Here is a 27,454-nt window from a genome sequence, read left to right as displayed (position 1 = left end):
AAAGCAAAGTGCAGTGTAATTATATGTGATTTAATCTTAACATATGTTCATCTCTGAAAGTGTTTTCAGGTTTCAGTTTCTGATTAACAGGAAAGGAATACACAAATCTCTTTTACTTAATTTATGAACAAAGTCAGAACTGTTAAAGTTGAAGTTTCCTTTCACCACTTTTTCATTGAAATTAAAATGATTTTCTAACATATAGAAGGTGCAAGTTTGGGAATAAAGAGCTGGCAGATGGATTGTCCCAATTTCAACTGAGAGCAGTTGTGCTGCCTCTCAGAAATTTCTGATTCTTCCTCCTTTTGGAAATATGTCAAGATTGTACTTTTCATGCTTGGAGGAAATTACTTTCTTCCCCTAATAAAATGCAGGCTCAGCCACCAAAGTGCAACTCATTGTATCTCCGTCTTCTTCTGTGTGAATTCGAGAAAGCATATTTGGGTGAAACATCCTTTCGCCTTAATGCCTGAGTGGCCAGGAGTTCACTTGCTCTTCTGCTACCTGTGCGGAGCTGCAGACATGAAGGAAGTGAGCTGCACAGCTTCGGTCACACAGCACAGCCCAGCGTTCCTCAGCTGAAAGTTCTTTTTATTGGTTGAGTGAAGAAAAGGCATTCTCCTCCTAGGTGAACTTTGTTCTTTCAGCTCTTGTTCACTAAGGGATAGTTGAATGAGCTGCTAGAAATAGCAATAGGATCATCTGTTCTCTGCGGTGTGGACCACCACAACTGTAATGAGGAGAGGTCAGTGTCTGTGGAAAGAGTTCTGTGCTCGGATCAGTTATTATAAAGACGTATTCTTTTATGCCTTTACGGTGATAGCACTGGACAGGGGCCAAGAAAGTACCTGAAGCAGACAAGGAGAACCTTGATTCACCACCCTGGGACAGGACGCAAGTTTGCCAACTTCCATCACAAGAAAGCAGCTTTAGGATACAGCTGGAAGAGCCATAAAAAGATTTATTTCAGAAATAAATGGTTGTTTCCTCCTAGACCTATCATGCCCCAAATACCATAAGGATAGTATAAGTCCATAAATTAGTTCATCTGATAAAGTAAAAGGCAGAAATTTGATCTTAAAGGAACTGAGAAATTTCAAAGTATATTCAGAAAATCCATTAAAAAGAAAAACCAGGCTTATACATTTCAGTTGTCGAATGTTGACCATCTTTCTGGAGGTGGGCCATGCAATTTTTTTTTCCTCTAAGGAAAGAAAAATCTGAACTTTCTATAGGCTCACAGGTTACTTTGGTTTCCATCCCATTAAGAGAGGGAAAAAAAACCAAAAACCCATAATGGGAATGGGGAGATAGCTCAGTAGAATAAGTGCTTGCCTGGGCCTGAGTTCAATCCCCAGTTCTGCAAAAATAAATAAATAAATAAATAAATGAGAGAGAGAGAGAGAGAGAGAGAGAGAGAGAGAGGAGAGAGAGAGAGAGAGAGAGAGAGAGAGAGAGAGAGAGAAACAAGCGTTTCCAGCTCTAAGAAATAAAGGTCTCATTTTCTGAACATCCATGTACTACTCCTGAAGGAAGGAAACATGAACTACCCTAGGGATGCTGATGCGGTTAGACTTGGGTAAGTTTGACAAACTGTGTTTTAGAAATTCCAGTCTTCTTAAAAGTTCAAAATTTTAGGTATCAGACCTGCCAAATAGCTCGGTAGATTAAAGTGCCTGCAAGCACACACAGGGGCCAGGAGTTCGATCCCAGTGCCATACTCCTGGGGCACTATGAGATGGAAATTGAGACTGGGCATTTTGGTGCATGCCTGTAGTTCCAGCTCTTGGGAGGCTGTAAACAGGTGGATCACTTAGAGTTTGATCTAGTAGTGAGACCCTGAACACCCTATAGAACCTTCACTAAAATACAAAAATAAATAAATAAACAAAATTTTAGTTATTATTTTGCATTTCTTTTTTCTTTTTGGGGAACTGGGGATTGAACTCAGGTCCTTACACTTGCCAGGGAAGTGCTTATTCCACTGAGCCATCTCCCCGGCCCCTTATTTTGCATGTTTAATTTCTGTCTTTATTTTTCTATATCATTAGTATAAAGTAAACTATAATATATTGTCTGATTTAATTGTATGGATAAAAGCCAAGTAAACAAAAAATGCGTTAATTGAAATGGGTCAAATTGAGCCAAGGTCTTTCTCATTCTAACTTCATGACCTTTCAGCTTTGCAATGTAAATGGCTCCAAAGTTAACTAAACAATCATTTTGCGATGCAATTTCTTAAGAAACTTCTTAGAACAATGTGGGGATGTCCAAAGTTAAGGTGGGGCCCTCCACTCACAGTACCCACTAATCAGAAAAAAAATATAATAATAGTAATTTTTCAGATACATCAGTAAGAGGAATAAAGATTTTTATTGGAAAGAATTTTAAAATTCCATTCCCACTCAGAGAGAACAGACTCCAGGTCCCAAAGAGGAGTTGAGGGCAAATATGATAGCGTTCTGCTGTTTTAAATCTCATATATTCAAAATAGTTAGGATAGATATACAGCTACTTTCTCTTAATTCAATGAATAGAATAATTTGTTCTAATAGTGTTTGTGGACAGGATATCATGTCTGCATCTTGTACAATGAATAACCACTAAAACAATGTGCAATGTGTTAATTATTGCAACTGTCCTACTAATCAGTTTTGAAACTCTCATTGCTATTTGTTTCTCAATAAAATTATTTTAAAAATAAATAAAGTCATTTTTAATGATTTTAAAAATAAATGCATAAAACTCATGGATGTCAACATTGATCTGATCATTCATATAAGACATTATCATCTCACTTATCTTAGCTTTTTTTTTAAATACCAGACAGTGATGATTATGGAGCATTTTAAGAGTTTTGATCTAGTGTGGTAAAGGGGAAATTGTGGGCTTGTCTGTCCTAGCAGTGTCAAGCAGGGTAGGGCAGCCTGGGGTAGATTTTTGTGGTCCTAGGGGGTCCTCTAGATGGGTGGTCTATGTCATGGATATGAGTGGGTATTTCAGTTGTCTGTCAGGTTACCCTTCTAGCAGGTTATGTTAGAATAAAAAACATCCAGCTATGTTTGAAAATGGGATCCACTGGCCACGTGACGGCTCCCTTTTCTAGGATGAAGGTCAGCAGGAAGAAGCACAACTGACCGTAAAAAGCACAGGACCACAGTCCAGCTTACAGGATTATTGTGTCTGTAGGACTCTTAGGATTTCTTCTTTTCTTTTCGTTCCTCTGTCTCCCTCTCTCTCTTCCTCCTGTTCCCCCTGCCCTCACTCTCTCCTGGAGCGCTTGCTCTCACTTGTTCTCTTTTGTGACAATTTCAGGAAGTGAAAAAGTTTTGAGTAAAGTTTGGGTCGTGAAGTCAGTTTCTCTTAAAAATTTTTAAGCATATGAATGCCCTTGTTTATATTCTACTTTATTATTATTTTCTCCCCTCTTAAATTCAACTGTCTTATTTCAGATTATTTTATTTTTGTTTTTTTGTTTTTGTTTTTTGCGGAACCGGGGTTTGAACTCATATCCTTGCGCTTGCCAGGGAAGTATTTATTCCACTGAGCCATCTCCCCAGCCCCTACTTCAGATTATTTTAGCAAATTTTAATTAGTATAATATGTAATACCTCCTTAAATGTTAGTGTTTTTGTGTTGATGTTGTGGATAATGGATAGATTTAAATGAAACAATATGAATAATGAGCATTAGTTCTTTCAGGTAAGGGCATGTTGATGCTGCCTGCTCATCTTCCAGGCCCAGATGGCTGGGCAAGGATCAGGTACTCTTGTTTGTTTCTGATAATTAGAGAGGGAGGAACTCCCTCCCAACAACACCAAGCCATAGATCTGCCACTGATAGCATGATAGCCTGGCTTAATCAGACAGTTTTGAAAAACTGAATAGAGGCAAGGGAGGGGGGTAATGAAGGAGGGAGTAAAGTGATCAAAAATGACCATGGCACAATATACTTATATATACAAGTATGTGCACTAATTCCTCAGAGCCAATGTAACTATCATGTATTGCAAACATACACTAATTTTTAAATAAGCTTTCATTTTCCCAAGAAGCCGGTACATGGATGTGTGCATATAGAGTATAGTACGGGGATTAAACCCAGAAACTTGCACTGAACTACATCCCCAATTCTTTTCTAATTTGTTTCTATTGTTGTGCAGACAGGATCCTGCTCAATCACTAAATTGCCCAGGCTGGAGCTCAAACTTTCAATCATTCTGCCCCAGCCTCCTGAGTACTGAGATTATAGACATGTATCACCACACAAATCTAGTTGGTGTTTTGTTGTGATCTGCTTTGTGGAGTGGGGATTGAACTCATGGCCTTTGCTCTGAGGTACATAGCCAGCCTTTTGTGTTTTTTGAGACAAAGTTTTACTAAATTGCTGGACTCAAACTTGTAATCCTCCTGCCTCAATCTCTCAGTGGTGGGATTACTACATGTCCACTTCAGTTGTTTGTTAAGCTAGTAAAACTGAATTTTATAATTTGAAAAGAAAATGCTGAATAGAGATTGATTAGGGCAATGTTGATCCAGTTATTGCAACTAAGAGATAAAATTATACTCATGCCCACAGTAAGCAAATGAAGAAACCATGGAATGAAGCAGAGAGATAGGGAAAGAGTGAGTGAGGAAAAGACTGCAGAAGAGGGCAAGAGGTGGAGAAAAACAATGTTAAGAGAACTTACAGCACTGAGAGACAAAGAGGAGACTTTCCGTCCTCTTAACAGTGACAAACCCAGTCAGACAGATTTGGACCTTTGCTCTCCCTGTAGATTAGCAGAAAGTGTGTGCGTGCCCTACATGCCTCTATCAGTCTATAAGTGGTTTCTTTTCCACAGAAATTCAAGTCTTTAGAGTTGAAGGGAGACCATCACGAACTGTCACAAACAATATTTATGGATATAGCACAGATTGATGAGATAATCAGAGTCTCTTCTTTGCTCTAGAAAGTTATGAATGACAAGAGCTCTCAGCGGAGAGCAGAGGCCAATCGTGTCTTATTTTAATTCCAAAACATCTGTAACTGTGAACTGCAAAACCTTGTATGGCCAGCAGATACTTGTCATTATTTCCAAACTGGCATGACTAAACTTTATACATACTGATAAAGGAGGTTTATGGGAACATGAGATTGTCTCTAGGGAAACAGTTTCTACAGTGTCAGCATCATCATTGTCTTTTTCACTTTTATTCCTGTATGGGGGGCAAGTGTTCCACCTGTTCCTCCTACATCTTCCTGTCTTTTGAGAAGTGATGAGATTACTTACCACGTTTTAGCCTCATCCCTTAGCCTGATTTCACTAAATAGAGGAGCTCTGCTTGCCCGACAGCTGCCAGGTCTCTGACCCACTAAGAAATTGTGTCTGGACAAGGAAGTAACCCAAGAGAGTGCCACGTGTTCTGTAGTGGTTGGTTGGCTGTGCATTAAAGCACTCTGCTGTGCTTTGTTCCATGCTACATTATTGGGGGGGGGGGTAAAAATCTATGTGGTAGCCATAGAATGTGGTATGTGTTTTTTCTTCCAGTGGCTGATCCTTATTTTATCATCAGTTGACTTATTGCTGGGCAATAGTGTACTTCCCATGAACCAAAGCGGCTTTCCCAGCTCCCAGTGTCCCTCAGCTGGTATTTCCCTGAACATCCCACCTTCTCACCAGCTTACAGCACACCCTTGGCTTGCTTCATCAGGGTCTTGGGAAAGTACAAGAAGCCCTTCAGGTGTTCTCTAGGGTTGTTTTGTTTCCTTTTTCCAAGGATGCTATACCAGAGGCTTACTTATTGCTTATGTAATCCAGTGTTCTTTTTTCTAGAGGTTAAAAATAAGCATATTCAAAATCTATACATTGGACCTCTAGTTTTTGATTATTCAATTAGTTTTAGAGAAAAGCACTGAGAAGTACTTGTTTTGTCAATAGACTAGTTAATTTTAATACAGAATTTATCCTATTGTTAGAAACAACATTGACCATAAGCCATATATGTTTCTTTGTTTTCAGAAATACAAGTATTCATGAAACACCTAAAATTAAAATCTCATATATATATAAAAGATGTAGCTAATAAGTTTGAGTTTCATTGAGTGTGATATGAAGAGCAACAACATTGCTACTAATTTTGATGTTCACAGTAATTCCACAAATGTTTCATAAAAATCATTAATAACAATTACAAATATTAGGGGCTAGAGTTGTAGCTCAGTGGCATGGCACCTGCCTGACAGGCTCAAGATCCTGATTTTGATTCCTGGTACAAAAAAATGTAAATATTTATTTTGTTGCTTGGGTGGGGTTATTAGTATTTGAACTTATATCTTTTAAATGACTGTATCCAACAAAATTTGTGAATGTGATTACGTGAGAGAAGACTCAACAAAGAATACATACCAACAAGACACAGCATATGTGAGAGACACACAGAGAGATCTCACAGCTGTACACATAAAAGGTTAATTTACATCTACAGTGTCATATTCCTTTACTTAGGGAGACACGGGGATTTGCATCAGCTATTTCTTCACTGAATCTCACTTTCCAGCACTCAGGAATTTATCCACACGGATATGGGAGGTGTGCACACTCCCTACTTTCTTCCTGTTCTCTCCTCCTCCTCCTCTTCTTGCTCCTCCTTCTTCTCTTTTTGGAGCAATATGATGTCATTTCCACACACTCTAATAGCTACACACACACACACACACACACACACACACACCTACTGAAAAAAGAAAAAAAGTGTTCCAGTTCCTGCAATAAAACTCATTTTCTGTAGTTGTGATAGTATTTTACCAATTTTCACAGTGGTGCTAAAATACAAAACTGCAGTAAACTTTTTTTGAAATTATTTTTTGGTAATCTCTTTTATGCAGATAACACACTGATCTTTGACATAATATTCGAAGTGCAAGTACTCTTGCACTGAGGGTTAATTTCAACAAAGCAGGAGGGCTAGAAGGCTCTTTGGAGTTTACCTTTTCTAAGAAGAAACTAAATCTTTGACAGGATAGCAGATTTTTTTTTAAGGATCAGCAGATTTGAAGTCAGAAAAACTTAACTTTAACAGGTATTTTAAAATAACACAGAGTTTCAAGTTCATATTTATATATAAAAAATCTAAAATATTTAAAATAGAAAAAGCACCAATACTGAAATACATTTCAGTGTTTGAATTCTTTGATGATGAAACAAATTTGAACAGGTAATATGCTAACAGAAGATGTTTAGATTCCTGGACTAATAATATATGCAAAACAAAAGCAAAAGAAATTATACAACTAATGAATATTATCGAAGGACTCTAAGAAAACCCATTGATCAAAATAGGAAGCTTTGCAAAATGACATGAATATGGCATTGGAAGTGTATCCTAACGTTCTGTTTTCAGATGAGTGGTATGCCAATTGTAATTTTCAAGAGGAATAAACAATGACACCCAGTTTTGTAAATGATATATTTTCAACGATCTTAAATTGAATTTCAAGCTCCTGACGCTTCCATGTTTAACACTTGCAGACATCGAATGACACCTTCGAAATTCCCCTCATGTTGACCGGAAATGTGGTGCTCAGGAAGAGGCTCAACTATGAAGATAAGACTCAGTACTTTGTCATCATCCAAGCCAACGTGAGTACTTAATTTCTCTTACTTTCCTTCCATGAACTTATGAAATCAAGAACATGTATATTCTGTGGCATGCAGTGCTTTTTGTGATTTGCTTCCCTACTGGACCTCTTCCAGTGGTGGGCTTTATAGATTTTTCTACATGGGAAAAATAGATGCGATAGGGTTGGGGGAGTCAACTATTTTTATTCACTGTATTCTTCACCCTCAAAGCCAACCTCTAATGTGCTCCCTACACTCCAAGTATGTTTTTAGCACATAGTGAAATAGTCCTCAAATCTGAGAGCTATGGAAAGGTGACAGCAGTGTCACCTTGGAGGGATATTTAAAATTCAGATTTTTCTAGATCTTATCTCAGAGCTCCAAATAGAAATCTGAGAGAACTGAAGTGAACTAGCTATATTTCTATGGCTATGTAAAGGAGTTACATTGTTTTTTTCTATAGTTTAGGGAAGGGTCTACAGGGTGTTCAGGGTCTCACTACTACATCAGACTCATAGTGATTCTCCTGTTTACAGCCTCCCAAGTGCTGGGATTACAGCTACATGCCATCACGCCCAGTCTCAATCACCTGCTCAGTGGGCCTGGGGGCAGGACCAGTACGGCAAGCTCAGGGATCGAAGCCCCTGCCCCTGCGCCTGCTTGCAGATGCACTTCAGTCCCCTGAAAGGAGCTTCATTTTTATTGGATACATAAAAATCACTAGCTTTTGGGTTTTAACTTATGTAAAACAGCTTTTCTTAAATATTCCCTCTGGCTTTCCCTCACTTCAGCTTCCTACTTCTATGTGGAGTAAATAGAAACTTAAAGCCATTTGTTTTATGTCTGCCAGCATTTTCAGATTTTTCTGCAGTTAAGGGGCAGAATGAGAAGGTTGTGTCGCATGACTTGAGGAATCAAAGTATTTTGAACATTAGAATAATAAAGAGAAGTAAAATAGAATCATATTCCATCAACTAGTATGTATAAGAAGTGAGAGAAATTACTAAACATCTCTAACAAATAAAAAAAAAACTTTCAAAATAAAGCAGACCTCACTTCTAGAATGATTTAGATTAAGGAAATTTTGTTGCTCCTGTTTCCTTTCCAGCAATATAGAAATTAAAAGAATGAAGTTAGTAGGATGAATATTCAATTTTTCCGTCAGTAATATTCCATCTCTTGTTAGTTAGGAAAAGCAAGAGAAACACTTCCAAGGATTTATGTAAGTGATTTAGTGTCTAAAGACTCAGAGCGACTCTCATTATGTTATATTTTTTCTTTCTCTACTGCAAGTACCTGATAAGATAATGAAAGAACATTTAATGTATGTATCTGCCAATGAGTCTGTTAGGTGCTTCTAGCCATTTTGGTAAACTACAAGCTACTTTGGTACTAAATATTTCAACTCAAGAAGTCTATTCCAAGCATTCTATGGCTTTGCCATAAAAAAAAAAAAAAAAAAAAAAAGCAATCAGAAAATCCTCATGTCTGTCCCACATTCATTTTAAAATCAGGCTTCATATAATTTCATATTAGTGATTGGAGTTCACATTTTTCCTGGCTCCATGAGGCACAATCAGCATTTGTCTAATGCACTATTAATCGTGGTGCAGGTCCTAAATACTAAATGATGCACATTAGCACTTGTTTTCAGTTTGATCAAAGAATAGGTAGCACTCGAATGATTTATAGCAAGCAATTTTCAATTGAAGTGAAATCTCAGTTACCACCTCAAATTAGAGGTGTTTAATCATAATATTACTGCAGCTTAAATATTTAAACTTGGGCTGGCGAGATAACTCAGTCGTATAAAGCGCCTGCTTAGGCAAGCTTAAGCAGGTGCAGGGGACTGTGGTTCAATTTGACACCGTGTGCCATTGGTAGCCCTACCCTCAGGGCAAGCTGAGCCAGTCAAAATAAATAAATAAATAAATAAAAATAATAATAAATATTTAAACTTATGTAGGATAATAGTTTGTAAAGACTACTAGTATTGTAGCTGGGCTGTCCCCATGGCAATGTTTATCCTTGAATTACTGAGTCACAAGAGACACTAGGAGTTAGGGCTACAGCATATGAATTTTGGAGGGACATAGTTTATTTCATGCAGTGGTTTAACTATGATAGCTTTAAAAGGACAGATCCTTGTTTTTCATTTCCTGTCTTAGTTTGGTAATACAGTAAAGTTCTGTTGTTCTTTACTGTCCTTAAATTTTTGAAGTGTTATGTTCCGATAAGGCAAAGAAAGAAATTGGGAGGGAACCTCAGAAAGTGGAGAGAAGGAAATTTTCTCAGTAGTTGTTTCAGTTACTCTTCTCTCATTGCTCGTATAAATACTCAACACCCAAAATGAGGGAAGGAAAAGTTTATTTAGCTCAGAGTTACTGGAGGTTTCAGTTCATGCTCAGCTGGCTCCCAGGCAGAGTGACACATAGCAGAGAGCAGCCTTTCACGGTGGTGGCCAAGAGCAGAGAGAAAAATGGCGGCGTACCAGTAAATATGGCTACAGAGAGCAAGTCTGTCTCTCTTACGTTACATTCAGGCTCTCCGCCCCAGGCTGTGTGTAGCACTCACACCCACAATCCCAGCAGCACTCGGACCCATAATCCCAGCCTTGAATTATGAATTAATCACAAGCTATAGAGCTTCATCTCATTGACTGCATGAGGCTTTGGGGGGACAAATATACCCAAACCATAACAGTAGCTTTTACCTTCCATTGAACTGTCACTTATAACTGAATGAAAACTCAAGCAAAATGAAATTATACATACAATATTTAGAAAAATAATTATGTTTTTCTTATATTACAATTTAGAATATACATTTCATTTTGTTTTTCTTGCTAAACCTTCAACAAACAAGATATCCATGTGCTTATGGTAACATATGAATGTCGCTCTCTAAAATGGCTAATGAAAAGGGATTAGATATAGGACAGTGACTATACAAGGCTCCCAAGGAAGAGCAAGTCAGTTTGCAGGGGGAAAGGGAGGATAAAGAAAACTTGTAATAACATTTGCTTCTGCAGGTGAAAGTTGCCTTTTATATTTTTTCTCTGTACCCATAAAACTCCCTGCGGGAGGGCTCATGCACCCCTACTCTCAAAAGTAGCTACTTTTGGTGACATAAAGGAAGCTCACAGATTCCTTTTCCTCTGTTGACTCTGTATTATGTTGCATTTGAAATAATCCTTATATCAACTCTTGGGGGTTTAGACGCAAAATTAAAATTTAAACATTCCTTTTTTGCCATTATTTAATCATAATCTATCTCATAATGTATCAAGTGATCAAGAAATAGTAGAAGTACAAAGTTATTACATTTGCAATAAGGGTGTGCTTAGGAAAATCCTACGAATAGAGATTTCTTATTCTAAATCTTTGCCTTAAATTATTTCTCTATGACCTCATTGGATCGACCATATAGTGAAAGAGCATAACTGGGAAAGCTATTGCCCAAAACATATGGAAAATTTTCTTTTCTTTTGTTTCTTTGTTTTAATTGGTAGTTGAGAAGTAAGTATTCAAGTCTGGGAACGGTCACATAAAAGACATTTTTGAGCAGCATAAAAGACTAGTCTGTTGACCTAATTGTTTTCAAAAATACTAACTGGTGTATACAAGCATAAGATGAATTAACAACTTTAAAGTGGACGATTCACTTTAGTGAATAATGCAGTGTGTTGTGCTGTTTTACCAACAGCATGCTCACTGTGCTGCACATGACTACTTTAAGTCTCCAGACAAGTTTGTCGCCTCTCAAAGAGCTGGCTAGCACTGTCATCCGAAGGGCTCTAAGGTTGCCCAAAATGAAGGTGATGCTGTGGTAAGGAAAAATAATTTTCAGGGTGCATCACTTAGAGCACTGAAAAAGAGGTTCATCAGGCAGCGTTTGTGAAGTGCAGTTAGGAGAGAGTCGGCTCTTAGCGGAGCCATACGTTATCATCTTGGTTCCAGCTTTGGGGGCTCCATAGAAATTCTTTCCATATTTGTGGTGTCTTGAAAAATGAATGGGACAAGACATGCAAAAGGCAGCAAGGAGTGACATTATTAAAGGTGGGAGAAGAGGATGCCCTGCAGTTATAGAGTGAGCCCCTGAAAAGGTGACAGTGGCCTCAAGATTAGCGGTGGGGTCTCAGTGTCTAAACATCCTCGCTTGACTTCACACCTAGGTGTTCATAAGAAGAGCCTGTTGGGTTTCACACCAGCTGTAAATGAAGACCCTAACACAGCACTTTCTGACCAATCCTGGGTGGAGGGTTTGGACTCCGTGATTTTGCTCTGCAATAGACAAGTCAGGCCCACTCGCTCAGCATACCACACTGTGAGCTCCTGTCTCAGAAACATGCATTATATGACTTTAGCATGATGTTTTAAAGGTATATCCTATGGAAGGATGTACAAGGGCATCATCCCTTTCGATGACTATTTGGGCTTTTGTTACCTTTTGACTTTTATGTATGTAGTACTGTGAAGATACATGAAAGTGTGATTACATTTTTGGAGTTTTGCAGAATAGAATTTTAAAGAGACAGATGTGCTTTAAGATAATAACTGAGTACTATGAAAGTAAAAACACTCGTACATTCTGCCATTGTGACAACAAGCTGCCTCCGGCACCCTCACTCCGTAGTGGGTAGAGATGGCTCGGGTCGAACATTTTCTTCTTGTGTTCTTCTGCTAAACATTCTTTAGATAAACATGAACAATGTAAATGTCTAAAGAAATTACTATACAATTCCTGAGTTTTGATTAGGAATTCATTGGAATTTCATCTCAAAGAAACAAAACAAAAAAAAAAATAGTGGCTTTACTTTGACAGAACCTGATAAACAACCCCTGCCATAGGGTAAAGACAGCCACCAGAGATAAGCCATTTAATAATACTCACATGTATCGTTGCTAAATGAAATGACAATGTCACTTTACTTTTACAGTTTTCCCCCCTAAAGCACATATTCCTGGCATAGACATGAGAAAATATTAGACAAAACTCCATTGAAAAATACAATGCAAAGTATCTGACTAATGCTCAATTCTCCAGATCATCAGAAAGATGTAAATCTGAGAAATTGTAGCATCTAAAAGGAGCTTAAAGAGACACTATGACTGAATGGAATGGGCTATCTTGAAAACACTTATTCTACTCAGACTTCTTTTTCTTTCTTTCTTTCTTTCTTTTTTTTTTTTTTTTTTTTTTTTTTTTTTTTGTGGAAACGGGGATTGAACTCAGGCCCTTGTGCTTGCCAGGAAAGTGCTTATTCCACTGAGCCATCTCCCCAGCCCCAGAATGGGCTATCTTGGTTGAAATATTTGAGCAGAAAATAGGAATTAAGTACACATCAGGAAAATTTAAATTAAACAAGGATTTTAGTTATTGACAGTGTACGTACTGTCACAGCAAATTTGCACTGGAGGAAGGTAAATGGGTAGAGAACTCTACAGGGAAGAGAAGTGGTCAGAGAACATTGTAGCAGGGGAGAGAAACCAGACAGAGAGCTACTGAGCTGTAGAGAGGTGAGGATAGTGTGTGGAGGCAAGACAGTAGAGGTGAGGGATCAACATGCCTGTATCTGGGTTTCCTAAATACACCAGGGAAAGTAGATTGTCTTCTGGGTTCATGTTAACAAATGGTTTTAAAACTTGGAGCAAGTCTCTTCAGCCCTTCGGCTCCAACTTTTCCAGCAGAGATGGGGTGGGGACATCATATCTGTTGACCATTGCATTTTAAATGTTTGGTACCCTGCAATGAAAAGAAGCAACCCTGTACTGCCAAGCCTGACAAGAGTCCCCCACCCCACTTACCCCACTCCTTAGTACTGGGATTGAAGCCACCACTTTCAAGTTCAGCTGTATCCTCACCCGTTTTCTCCCTAGGTTTGAAATTGGGTATTGATAAATTCTAGATTGTTTAGACACTTGGGGTTGCCTGGAACCTGGAATCTTCCTGGCTAGGGCTACCAAGCTGCTAGGCTTACAGGCACACTCTGCCAGCCTCAGCTACAAAGGCATTTTAATCTGTCAATGGCTAGAGTTCCACTGTGGAAAGCCCAGAACAATGCAATACGAAGAACATACAGTCATAATCTTTTTTCTCCTCAAACACTTTTTTTTTTGTGTTGTTCTGTTCTTTTAGACAGGGTCTCACTTGCTCAGGTTGGCCTTGAACTCACTGTAGAGTCGATGCTCCCTGTAGAGCCAAGCTCACAGTAGTCCTCCTGTAACAGCCTCTCAAGGGCTGGGATTATGGACGGGAACCACTGTGCCTGGCTTCTTTTTAGATTCTTGTTCCTTGAATTTTTCTTTACATTATATGACAATTTCTTTCTCTGTTTTCTTTTTTTATATGTATATGGTACAGGGTAGCCTTAGGCAGCTCGAGCGTATAGTGATCCTCCTCTCCAGTGCTGGGATTACAGACACGTGCCACCAGGCCTGGTCTTGGTGACAGGCTCAGTGCACCCAGGGACAGGGCCAGCATGGTATGTGGTGCTGGGGATCGAATCCCAGTCCCTGTGTTTGGCTAAGGGACATAATCTGCTGAGCTATCTCGCTGGCCCCATAAGAATTTCATTCAAAATTCAAACATTGCAATCTTCTTCATAAATGGGTTAAAAGCTTTACATCTCAAAGGAACAGAGAAGGAAATTATTGGTTTATTTATTTATGTTGCATTTAGTGCAGGGTCTATAGGGTCTCACTATGTAGATCAGACTCATAGTGATTCTCCTGTTTTCAACTTCCCAAGCGCTGAGATTACAGGTGTGGGCCACCATGACCAGTCTCAACTGCCATCTCAGTGTACCCCAAGTCTGGGGCCAGCATGGCACTCTGGGGATCAACCTGTGGCCAATGCACTCTGCCTAAGCAGGCACTTCAGTCTGCTGAGCTATCAGGCCAGCCCTTATTTATTATTTTATTTATTTTTGTCTTTTTGAGACAGGGTTTCTTTATGCAGTTTAGCAGGGGTTTGAGCTCCTTTTGTATCCCAGACTGGTCTCTAACTTGCAATGATCTTCCTGCCTCAGCCTTCCAAGTGGTAGGATTATACATATGCAATACCACACCTATAATTTGTTATTTCAAAGTACATGCTCTCAGAAGAGGGGAGAGTGAAGAGCTACTGCTTTTGTGGCACCACCTGGATTATGTGAGGACCAGAGGGGGAGGGAGAGCAAGGGTCTGGAGTGGGAAAGACATCCTCTTGGAGTTTAATCTAGCAGAGAGAAACAATGAGGGCATCTTACCAGTACTGATTTTGTCTCCTTGATGATAAGGGTAACAAGTGTGCCATGCTAACGTGACTTTTAATACTAGGGGACACAGGCCTTGGATCACACAGGAACTCTCTGTACTGTTCTGATTCTTCTATACATTGAACTGTCTTAAATTTTTAAAAATTGGGTGTTGAGACACATGTCTGTAATTCCACCTACTTGGAAGGCTGAGGTGAATGGACAGAAAGCTTAAAACAATCTGGATAACTTAGCAAGATCCTGTCTCAGAAATTTTTAGCTAAATCTGGGAAACAACTAAAATGAGCATCAGCTGAGGAATTGATAAATCAGATGTGCTATTTTTATGCACTGTAATATTGTCCAACTATAAAAAAGATAAACTTGAGGCTTTGTTAGATAAATGGATGCAACTAGAGACTGTATGCATAAGTGGAATGTATCAGAACCGCATGTGTAAACAATGTATTGTTTCCCTAGTGTAAGAACCTGAAAGAGTAAAGAAGATCCAAAAGGTATATCAGATATTGTGAAAGGGAAAGAAACCATTCAAAAGGAAAGAACTAGGATGGAGGGAAGCAGAAAAGAAGGATGGGGGAAAAGATATGTACACAAGATAGCTAATTGTACTGTTAAATTCTATTGGTTTATTGAAAGGAACAGTTAGTGCTTAATTATTTCAACAATTTTGAATGCATACATCTGGTCACCTGAACAACTTTTTTTTTAGAACCGGGAATTGAACTCAGGCCCTTGCGCTTGCCAAGGAAGCGCTTATTCCACTGAGCCATCTCCCCGGCCCCAAACCTGAACAACTTTTAAAGCTAACATTATGCAATATAACAATTGTTAATTTTCCTATCATCTTCTTTTGAAATTGGGTTTTTTTTTTTGTTTTTTATTCTTTAACATAAATTTTTACAAATTGTACGGACAAAAAAATGGTCTATGGGGCCAGCAAGATAGCCCAGCAGATTAAAGCACCCGCTTAGGGAGGTGCAGGGGTCGGGGTCTGATCCCTGGCTTTCCGTACCCGCCTGATCACTGGGGTGCGCTGAGATGGCAGCTGAGCCTGGGTGTGGTGGTGCAGTGCTTGTGAGGCTGAGGACAGGAGGATCACTGCAAGTCCGATCTATGTAGTGAGACCCTGTAGACTGTGTACTAAATACTTTAAAGAAAAGAAAAAAGGTCTGTGGAGGTGTATCAGTGGTGCAGCGCCTGCATCACACATAAGAGACCCTATATTCAACAAGCAGCGCCTCAAAAGATTAATGCTGGAGTAGCACAATTTGCTGGTATAAATCTTAGCAATTGTGCATTTCCTCCTTAACTTTGATGACAAAAATATCCCATTCATTCCTAAATCAGCCTTCCTAGTAAATTAATTGAATAAAATTTAGATTTTTTTTTGTATAATCTGTTTCAAAAGACTTAATAAAGAAAATTCCCAAAGATGACACATTTATGCCATTCCTTGTAATACTGTAAAAGGCCTAACATGTGGAGGTTTATCTACTGCAACCTGCAGCTAGCACAGCAAATTTGAAGGTTAAATGGATTTACTTACATTCCAGGTTCATGATCTCAAATTTTGGTCTGAACAAGTTACTAATAAATCATTTAAATAAGAAAAAGAGAGAGAGAAGAGGGGCTGCAATGTAGTTAGTACCTATACCTCACGCGTTGGTCGGTGCTTCTTACAGGACCGTGCTCAGAATCTGAATGAAAGGCGAACCACCACAACCACCCTCACGGTGGACGTCCTGGATGGAGATGACTTGGGCCCAATGTTTCTTCCTTGTGTCCTTGTGCCAAACACTCGCGACTGCCGCCCACTCACCTATCAAGCTGTCATACCCGAGCTGAGAACTCCGGTAAATACATTGTCGTCGTTTTCTTTCTTTTCTTTTCTTTTCTTTTTTTTTTTTTTTTTTTCTTCTATAATTTAGGGAAGGGTCTACAAGGTTTTCAGGATCTCACTACTAGATCAAACTCATAGTGATCCTCCTGTTTTACGGCCTCCCAAGTGCTGGGATTACAGGCACACGCCACTACACTCAATCTCAATTGCTATTTCAGCACGCCTTGGAAGCGGGACCAGCACGGCAGGCCCGGGCATCAAAACCCCGGCCTTTATGCCTGCTTGAAGGCGTTTTTATCTGCTGAGCTATTTGGCCGGCCCTGATTGTCATTTTCATTTCACATAAACTTCTTTAAATTCCATGGGATCCTACTGCAATACATGGTAGTCATTGTAATTGATAATAGCAAAATTAGGGAAATGTTAAACTGTTCCCACACTCCAAGAATTAAGCTCTGCTTTTTCCAAAATTTACATATATATATATGTAAATATATATATTTCAAAATCAGAGGATACAATGTAAACTTGTCACTTAGAGTTCAGTGATGTATTGGAGATTATACTTGGCTGTTTGGAATTAGGAGCTAACAAGTCCGGAATTCAAACATCCCTCCTGTAAAGACACATTTTAAAGAGATAGGGATGAAGAATGAATATATATTTTCTTTTCTTTTTCTTTTTTATTTTATGTATGTGGTACAGGGTCTCACTACACAGCTCAGACTCATAATGATCTTCCTGTTTTCAGCCTCTCCAGTGCTGGGATTATAGGTGTGTGCTACCATGCCTGGTCTCGGTGGCCAGATCAGCATGCCAGGACCTGGGCTGGAATGGCCTGTGGTGCTGGGTATCAACTTCCAGTCTGTGTTCTTGCCTAAGCAGGTGCTTAGTCCACTGAACTATCTCGCTAGCTCTTGAATACATATTTTCAACATTCAATTCTGAATTTTAAGAAAGTCTAAAAGAGCTATAAATTCTTTTCTGTGTAGACTTCACATCTTGGTTCTCCCTAGATGATAAGTGTGTGTACCTAAAAATATGAATTGTAAAGTAAACAGATACCTGCTGGGACTGAAATAACAACTTCTCTCCTAAAAGTGAAGAAAATATAAAATTCTGTTTCAGCTAAGTAAAATTCCTAGGACTCATCTACTACACTAGTTTTTTGTTTTGTTTTCTCTGGAAAGTACTCAGGGCTTTGTGTATCCAATATAATTCTCAATGTCAGAATTTGTTTGAAAATATTTGAATTTTTTTGCTCAAAATATATGAGGTGGTTTTTCAGTGTTTTTCCTATATCTTGAGATTTTAAAGAAGAAAACAAGTGTATTCTGCTAAATGTATAATTGGGTAATATTTCATTCCCTTCAAAGTTCTTGGTGAGTGTTATATGTGTAAGTATTAGTCATAGTATATCTTAAATAATTACTTTGTGTCTAATAATATTAACAATAGCTAGTTAAGTTGATTTGCAGGACCAAAAAAGCTGGGGTGAAAATAATCATTAAAATTCTACTGATGTCCATTGATAGTAGATGGTACATCATATTTTGAGCCAAATGATGTGATTGTGAAGACAAAAGGGATAATCAGGACTTATAGGAGAAATCAGTCAGTATTACCCAAATTCATGTCATGATCTTATTTTGTTGAATATCACTAACAATAATTATCTTTAAGTTTTTCTTTCTTTTGTTAGAGGAAGACAGGTGATAAAACACAGATCTTTGGTGTTAATTTATGTTTTTTAGTTCAATTAAGTGCTTAATATATTTATGAGTTCCTCAGAAAAAGAGCCATCTGTAATCACAATAATTTAGTTAAGTGAATCAGTCTGATGACTGCTCAACAGTACTTAATAGGGCTGGGGAGATGGCTCAGTAGAATAAGTGCTTGCCTGGAAAGCACAAGGGCCTGAGTTCAATCCCTGCTTCTGCCAATAAATAAAAATAAATAAATAAATAAATAAGCAGTAACTAAGTAAGATTGAGGCTGCTATTTAAGACTCAGAATATACTGACAATTTTATCAAAGATCATTAAGCATTCTTTTCTCTCAGATGACTAACTAGGCATTTTGGGGTCTAAACAAATCATAATAACAGCTAACTAACTGTTGTATAGAATCTCCAATTTGTTGGGAACTGGAAGTTCTGTTGAACTCTGCACAGTATCAACTGGTTGAATATACATGAGGATTTTTTTTTTATTGTTTTTGGTTTTAGTAGTGCTAGGGATTGAATGAAGGTCTGTCTCCCCTAACTAGATCCCTAGTACTTTATTTTTTTAATTTTTGAAATTTTCAGTGTTTACTTTGAGACAGCGACTCTTAAACCTCTCAATCACACAGGCTGGACTTCACCTCCCAGCCCTGCTGCCTCACTATGCCAGAGTACCGGGATTGTAGGCCTGTGCTGCCAGGCGGGATGCAAGGGTCCTTTGGAAGAGGTGACACTGACACCACTTCACAGATGAGTTCAGAAAAGAAGAGACTATATAACTTCTCATGATCACACAGCTAATAAATGGATAAATAATCTTAAAACCCCAAATTTATTTCATGCTTAAGAAAATAAATAATATACCATATATTTAAGGTCCAGCTTTATGTACAGTGAGTGGGTGCATTTTTCACAGTTGGGTTTAGTTAGAGATTACTTCAGCAAGTGGATGCTGTATAGGTTGGGGTGCCTGTGGTTCACCCTCTACGCTGCTGAACTGTAATTTTTATATTTTGATTATTAGTACCTGAGGAAGAACTAGTCTAAGGATAAGTCACTCAGTTTTCAGTTGGCAAAAAGGTTCCAGTGGGATATATTAGTGATTATAACATAAGACCGTTGACCTCCACTCAATAAATTCCTCATGTACCGGGTCCTATGTGAAATAAGAAGGGACTCTAGGCATGAAGCATTCTTGCTGGTATTATTTAAAAACGAGGTTTTCAAGTGGAGATCAGTGAATGGTTGCCTCTACAAGAATATTTGTGCCAACCTTTAAAACTATGTTTCTAAATTTATTGTTTTGCTAAGATTTTAAGATAACCCATCTTTGCTCTTCATCGTCATTTTCAAAAGATTCAATCACTGCTTAACATTCTATGAAACATGATTTTAGTTTTGCATAGTTCAATAAAAATGACATATATGCACTCATTCATTGAAGAATATTTTATTATTAAAATAGAGAAAGTGATAATTTTATTTGCAATTCTAGAATTTTATTTGACTACATTTTGTAGCAATCTACCAAACTTAGTGGCTTTAAACTGTAACCATTTAATTTTTTCCCACGGAACAGTGATTTTGGGCAGCAGTTCAGGGCACATCAGATCTTGTCTTTGAGTAGCATCATCTCATTACTTCCTTTATCACTGAGTACTTCTTTCAGGATGGTTAACCTAGCAGGTGAGGAAGTTGCTGCTGTCCACCTAGGGCTGTGGGCTGAGCCTTGCTTGGCCATCTGCCTAGCTCTCTGCTAAGCAGGGGCTCTCATAAAAACTTCTTTAGAGGAGAAGGCATAGTGTATAATGAAGTAGTTTGGGATTTTCCAGTGTCATTTGTGGTCTAACCAAGCTGCAATGTTCCTTAAGTGATAGAAATCCTCCCTGACCCTGAAGAAGGTCCAGTACCATGAGAGAAAGCCTGCCTAAGAAGGACAGTTGTACTATGGGAAACTTTGAGAGTTAACAAGCCCTAGTTCTGTCACCAAGCATTCATGAACCCTTCCACATCATTATTAGTAATCTGTTCTAAACTTCTAGCAGCGCAAATTGGAAATTGTTTTTATTTCACGTCCAATTTGCTATATTTATGAATACCCCTTTACTCTTTTTGTTCTTTCCTTTGCTACTTTTCCTTATCTATTCTGGTAAAATTTCAGGATGCTGAGGGAGAAGACTAACCATGAGTTCTAATTGGATATTGCAACCTTTCTTGAACTAATTTTTCAAATTTTGAAAGCTTTGACACTTATTCACCTTTTGTGTTGATGTGAAATTTTCTACCAATTACTTCAGTGGTATTCTTAACCTCACTATCATTCCTGCAGAATTTACAAGCTTCAAAAAAACTAAAAAGGTAGTCTAGTACAGTTTTTAACTCATGAGCTAGGATGTAATAAAGTCCTTTATATTAAAAGTTTAATGAATACATGTTTGTGATAGATTTATTCTACAAATGTATATGTATATTACATATAATTTCTCTACTACTGAATGCCATTCAGCAGAATTTAATGTGTTTGTAGATACTAAAATTAATAAATAGATACACCTGATATGTAAATAGATATGCCTGGCATTCCAAAGGTATTAAGCAATTCCAAGTCTTCTGTTAGATATTTGTTATTAATTTGATAAATAAACTACTGAAATCTAATATATGCCAAAATCTATACTAATGGAATGACCAAGACAAGTAGGACAAAATAATTCCAAAATGCATTATCATTAAATTTATTTTTCGTTTCTTAAAGCTGTTATTATATCTATAAAATCTAGGTATCATAAGTGTTAGGAAAAACAGTAGACTTTTGAGTATAGGATACGAGGCACAAAATTTTCTCTATTTTCTAGTGCAGGGTTGATCAAAACATGGTCAATTTTTCTTATTTTTTTCAAATTAGAATGATAGTATGCATTTCATCATTTGTTTGGTTAGCTATTTAATGCAGATTAATTTATTATTAAATAGAAACACTATGACATGTTTCTCTGTATATTTACCTTACATACCTTTCTTAAATGACTCTAGCACTTGATCTTTGGTACTTAGGATTAGCCCCCCAGGAGACATAGAAATCTCCCTTCCTCACTCATCTTAAAGCCTCCTGGGACAGTTTATGTGTAAATGCTCCTCTAATGCCTTGTGGGGTAATAGGTCATAGGTTATAGGTGGGACTTTGAGGAGGTAACTGATCATATGTGAGTTACACTCTTGGGTGAGCCAGTGTAGCAACATGTGCAACTAGGAGATGAGATCCATTCAGAAGAGACCATCTCTGGCGCCTCGCCTGGAAGGGTTTATCTTCTTATCTACTCTTCCCGCTGTCCTCTCCTCCTTCCTGTCCCACATTCCCTGGGCAGCTGCCTTCTGTCATGCTACGAGTGAACCCAACTGAACTTCTTCTTTAATTGTGGGTATCATTGATGAGGAAAACAACCACAACCCCTTGGATTCAATGGAATAATTTGTACTCACAAATACCACCACTGGAGTCTTTGTCATAAAAAGTCTAGTTTTACTATAACCATCAAAGGTGATTAATCTGATTTATTTATATTGTTCTCTCCCCTCAGGGAAGCTTTGTCAGATATTAGATGAATAGCTGTGATTTCCAATGATGTATGTTTATAATTTCTTCTTGGCTCATACTTTCATTAAATGTATTATGATCTCAGAATTCTCCCTTGCCTGGCTTTTATAATACTGCTAGTCTTTTTCCCTTGCATGATGGCCTTGGGTTTATGTTCTTCAACTTCTGATGGCTTTTATTCATATATTTTTATGGAAATTGTTGCAGTTAATCAATTAGCTTGTTTTTGTATGTATTTAGTATAGTGTCTACATGGTATCACTACACAAATCAGACTTGCGGCGATTCTCCTGTTTTCAGCCTCCCAAGAGCTGGGATTACAGGTGTGCGCCACCACACCCAGAGTTACTTGTAAACTCATCACACCTCTGGGGCAGGGCCAGAACAGCATGCTGGGGATGGAACAATTAGGTGTTTGTAGGTAGTATCTCCCTATATAGTTTTGGCTGGCTTTGAACTCCCTTTGTACCGCAGGTTGGCTTCAAAATCAATGCAATCCTCCTGCCTCAGTCTTCTCTTTCTGCTGGGACAAAATACTTGACACCAAAAATGAAGCAAGGAAAGATTTATTTAGCTCACTGTCAGTGGAGGTTTCAGTCCATACTGCTTGCTCCAAGGCAGGGCAGCACATGGCAGAGAGCAGCCTTTCCTAGCTGTGGTAAAGGGCAAGACGGCAAAGGGAGTGGCAGCAGCTCAGGCAGCTAGTTATCCTCTCTCCCCTCCTCACATTATAATGCAGGGTAGCTGCCCCAGAGTATTCATGCCCATAATCCCAGTGTTGGATCATGAATCAATCACAAACTCCAGAAGGCACCACAGGACTTCTTTAGGCTTTGGGAGGACAAATAGACACAAACCATAACACACAGCCTCCTAGTAGCTGTAGTCGCCTTTGAAAGATCAGAGCAGCTGAGCTATTCTTTAAGCAGCATCGTCTGGTTACCTCATTAATCACTGAGCACAATTTCAGAACCACTTCAAGTGCTGGAATGACAGGACGCATACCTGGCTGAAGTTAAGCACTTCATTTATTTATTTGGGATTCAACTTTATTTTTTTGTCCTGAATTCTTCCAGACTTCTTTTTTCACTAAGATTATCTATGTATAAGTAGATAGACCTTCTAACTTGAATTCACATCTGAGTTTCAAGTGTCTGGGTTTTTTGTTTGTTTGTTTGTTTGTTTGTTTTGCTTTATTTTGTTTTGTTTTTTGGCAGAACCAGGGATTAAACTCAGGCCCTTGTGCTTATTCTACTGAGCTATCTCCGCAGTGTCTGTTTTTATTTTTTTCAGAATATTTTTTACCAATTTTCCTATAGGTGTTTTCTCCCTTTTTGCTATGTTTTGACACACCTACCCTTATTTTCTGGTTACATGCTATTAGTAACTTTGGTAAAACTGTTCATTTCAACTGAAACTTCGCTGAAAATCCAACTCAGGAATTTTCTACAAATACTTTGTGTGTTACCTATGAAATGTTACTCAAATGTCTTTGTTTTGTGTTTAGCATCCCAAATTAGCCATTCAGAGAGACTTCCTCAATGCTGAGCTTGCAGTCTTCTATCTTCTCCATTTATATTAATACTACATCAACATATTTAAGAAATATGCTATTGTTGTGACCCTTTATGGTGCAAAATACAAAGCCTTAATGTTTTCTCTTGTATTTAAATGTATCCTAAAGCTTTTAAGTGGTCATCCAAATATTGTTGCATCTGACCATTTCTCCATTGTCTTCCAATCATTTTTTTTTAATTTTTAAATTTTATTTATTTATTTATTTGAGAGAGAGAGAGAGAGAGAGAGAGAGAGAGAGAGAGAGGCCAGCTCAGCCCACCAGGGGGCAGGGCTGGCTGGCATGTGGTGCTGGGGGATTGAACCGCGGTCCCTGATGCTTTTGCTAAGCTTGTTCTAAGTAGGTGCTTTAGACCACTGAGCCATCTCTCCAGCCCCTGTCTTCCAATCATTTTGAACCCTCTCTAGAACATCTTTTAGGAGTCTGTGTAAGGTTGGCTTTGACATCATGAAATTCTTTAGTTGCTCTTTGTCATGGAAGTATTTCACTTCTCCATTAAACTTGAAAGAGAGTTTTGCAAGGTATAGTAGCCTGGGCTGGAATTTGTTTTTGTAGAGGACTTGAAGTACTCTGCTCCATGCTCTTCTTGCCTTTATGATTTGTGAAGAGAAGTCTGCCATTATTCTGATGGGTTTCCCTTTAAATGTGATCTGTTTCTTTTCTCTAGCAGCTTTCAGTATTTTTTCCTTGTCTTGGATTTCTGGGATCCTGACTATTATATGTCTTCAGGTGTTTTTAATTGGGTTGAAGTTATTTGGAGTTCTATATGCTTCGGTTACCCAAGTGTCAAATTGTTTTCTCATATTTGTGAAGTTTTCTGCTATTACTTCTACCCATATTCTTTTTATATCATTTGTATTGAGTCCTTCCTTCTCACTGATACCTATTAGTCTCACATTGTTCATCTTTACATCATCTTGTAGGTGATAAATTATTTTTTCCTGCATCCTAGTTGTTTTTAAGAAATCTTTTCTTACCTTTCCCTAGCTGCAATGACATCTTCAAGATCTGAAACTCTATCTTCACTTTCACTCAAATGGTTTTGCAAGCTTGTGATTGAGATTTTAAGTTCCTCTATATCTCTTTGGCTCTGCTTCATGCGATCTATTTCTTTCCTATATTGCTCATTCAAGGAATCCGTCATTTTTCTAATCTCCTTTAATTTTTTTTATCAGTGTCTTCTTGAGAAGCAGTTATTAATTCTTTTACTACAGAGATTACTTCTGATCTAACTTCCTGTATATGTTTCTGCATTTGATTCTTCAGACACGGTTAATTCAGAGATTTCTTCTTTTATTTCAGATCTGAGTTTTTCTATACCTTTCTGCTATTGTTTCTTTACTTCAGACACTATTGATTCAGACATTTCAGCAGTGTGATTCCCAATTTGTTCTATGTTAGTGTCCTCTGCACTTGTTCTGGGTGGACATGGGGCCTGAGATTGCATTTTGCTCCTTCTCTTTGTCATTTTGTATAACACTGTCTTCTGACCTTTGGTGTAGAGCACTGGTACAGTTATAACCTTAGCATCTACTGAAATTTAGCTACAGATCTACTGAGTTTGAGTTCATCCAGTTGTGCTTGACTTGGGTTTGGCTGCTGTGCTCAGCTCCGTCCTGCTGCAGCCCTTGTTAGTGAACGTGTTGTGCCCTTCTGGCAAGATGTTTTGCTCTTGGATTAGTTGGGTGGTTCTGGCCCCTAGTCTCTCTGCAGAGACTTCACCGGCAGAGTTTCACCCCAGGTCTGCATGCAAGGCCTGGGCTGGGTCTGGAGGGGTCTGGGGGGTGCGGGGGGTGCATGGGAGTGCAGAAACTCTCCCATACACTCACCAGGCCTGGGCTTGGGCTGGGTCTGGAGGGGTCCAGAGAACGCAATAGAAGGTCTCACTCATGGGGCGGGCCAGGGCTTGGATCAGGGAGGTCCAGCGGGTGCAGGGGAGCATGGAAGTTCTTCCACACATCTGCTGGGCCTGGGCTTGGGCTGGCTCCAGAAGTGTGGAGGGGTCCTATGAGTGCGGCTGAAGGTCTCACCCATGGGGTGGGCCTGTGCTTGGTCTAGGGAGGTCCAGTGGGCTCAGGGGAGCACAGAAGCTCTCCCCTACACTTGCTGGGTCTGGGCCTGGGCCTGGGCTGGCTCCAGAGGGGTGGAGAGGCCTTCCATTGTCTTCTGTAACTCGCATAACATTACTTACCTGGTTACCTATGACTGTGCATATGGCCCTGAACTTCTCTGAGAAAAACCCTCCCCGCTCTCTACTTTGTTTCATATGTTAAGTTTATATTTGTTATTTTGGTGAAATGGGTTTGTTCTGTCCCCCCATATTGATACTCTAAATGTTGAACTCTTCATTGTAGGTACACATTTATTTTATTCCCTTTTGGAGATAAATTTCACTTTTTCATTGTATTATACATCGAAACCCACTGGATTCATAGAGTAGATAGTCAGTAAGTGGTAAACTGAATTAATTCATCAATTAAAACTGCTACAAAAATCTTTAAAGTTTTAAAATAGCTTAGCCTCCATTGGAAGGATTTCCTTCAGGTAGGGAACCAATAAGTGATGCATGTGAGGTTAGATCTTTCACAGTCTCCACTGAGTTACAATTCAGCACCATTGTCCCAGACCTTCATTCAAAACATTTGCTTTTCCTTCCAAAAAAAAGTTCCAAATACTGAATTAAATTCTTAGTCTATAAGCCAACTTTTTCAAAATGTTTCCTGAGGCGTTCCTTTGGGGCCACTGATGAATGAAGTACAAATCAATTGCCAGTTCCCTAACTAACCGCAAACTCTTAATGACAGGGCTGTTTGTTAGAACATGCTGAAGGAAAAAATTGATCAATAACACATCTAGCCTCAACATCCTGACGTCGGCTGCTTGTTCCTGTCACTACCAACTGCACACACAGGCTTCTCAGAAACCAATGATGAAAGGAACTTGAGATTCCACCTAGGGATGTAGTGGCACAAGGACTAAAGCCACAAGAACAAAAACTAAAAAGTAGAATTTACCAAGAGCCTGTATGAGTGTGTTATAATTCTGAAAGTGCTGAATGTAAAATCCCAGAACAGCGAAGGAATTCTTTGTTGTTTCAACATTGCTCAAAATTATAGTTTAGTAGGTTACTTTGTATTTCTATTTATAGATGATGTGAAGATATTTGTCATTTTAGGTAGAACAAACAGAAACAAAGTAGAGGAAAAAATGGAAGGAGCATTGTAACTATTCTGCAGAATAACATATTTGAAATATACTATTTCTTAGGGAAGGACAGTTCAAAGGATCATTTTACATTAATAATTAAACTGCTTTTTCCTATAAAATATACACAGCAATATAGGATATTGAATATACTTCACTTTTATGTTGTTTTTGACTTTTGTTAATCATATATTCTCAAATCATCTAGTGGGCTTACCAAATTGTGTAGAAAAAATTTACAAATGTTTTTATCATAACAGAGTGAGTTTGTTATGATAAAAAATATTATAAAGGCTCAGTGTGTGTTGAAGTCCAGTTTATTATTGAGATTATTGTACCATGTTTCTGAACCTCAACTTGTATTTGTTATCTGCATGGTACACATAATAATACATGTAATCAATAATATATGTAATTTTCATGAGTACTGCAAAACAAAATTTATGTAGTGCAAATAGTTCCTAGGAAGTATTAAATTTCTTTTTTTTTCTTTTCAAAGTTTTATTGATAAACATATAGCAATGAGACAGTTTCAAATCAGATCAAAAGTACAGTTTCAACAAGTAATACACTGCATATATTCTTCTTAGTGGTTAATTGCTGTACAAGATGCAGACTTGTGATCCTACTTACAAACACCATTACAACAAATCATTCT

The 27,454-nt window shown here is 38.3% G+C and overlaps 1 protein-coding gene across 1 annotated transcript in view; it reads left to right on the top strand.

Moving 5' to 3' along the window:
* The window catches only part of Pcdh15 (protocadherin related 15), a 689,792-nt gene that overhangs the window by 212,968 nt on the left and 449,370 nt on the right, over nt 1-27,454 (top strand). The window contains exons 5-6 of the mRNA XM_023723273.1: nt 7,511-7,621; nt 16,541-16,711. Of these exons, the coding sequence (XP_023579041.1) occupies nt 7,511-7,621; nt 16,541-16,711 (282 nt within the window). The remainder of the gene's footprint in view (nt 1-7,510; nt 7,622-16,540; nt 16,712-27,454) is intronic.

Source organism: Octodon degus, unplaced genomic scaffold, assembly GCF_000260255.1.
Source record: "Octodon degus isolate 3935 unplaced genomic scaffold, OctDeg1.0 scaffold00005, whole genome shotgun sequence".
NCBI classification, from domain to species: Eukaryota; Metazoa; Chordata; class Mammalia; order Rodentia; family Octodontidae; genus Octodon; species Octodon degus.
Note: the sequence above shows the minus strand (reverse complement) of the source record. Positions and strands in the feature narration are given on the sequence as shown.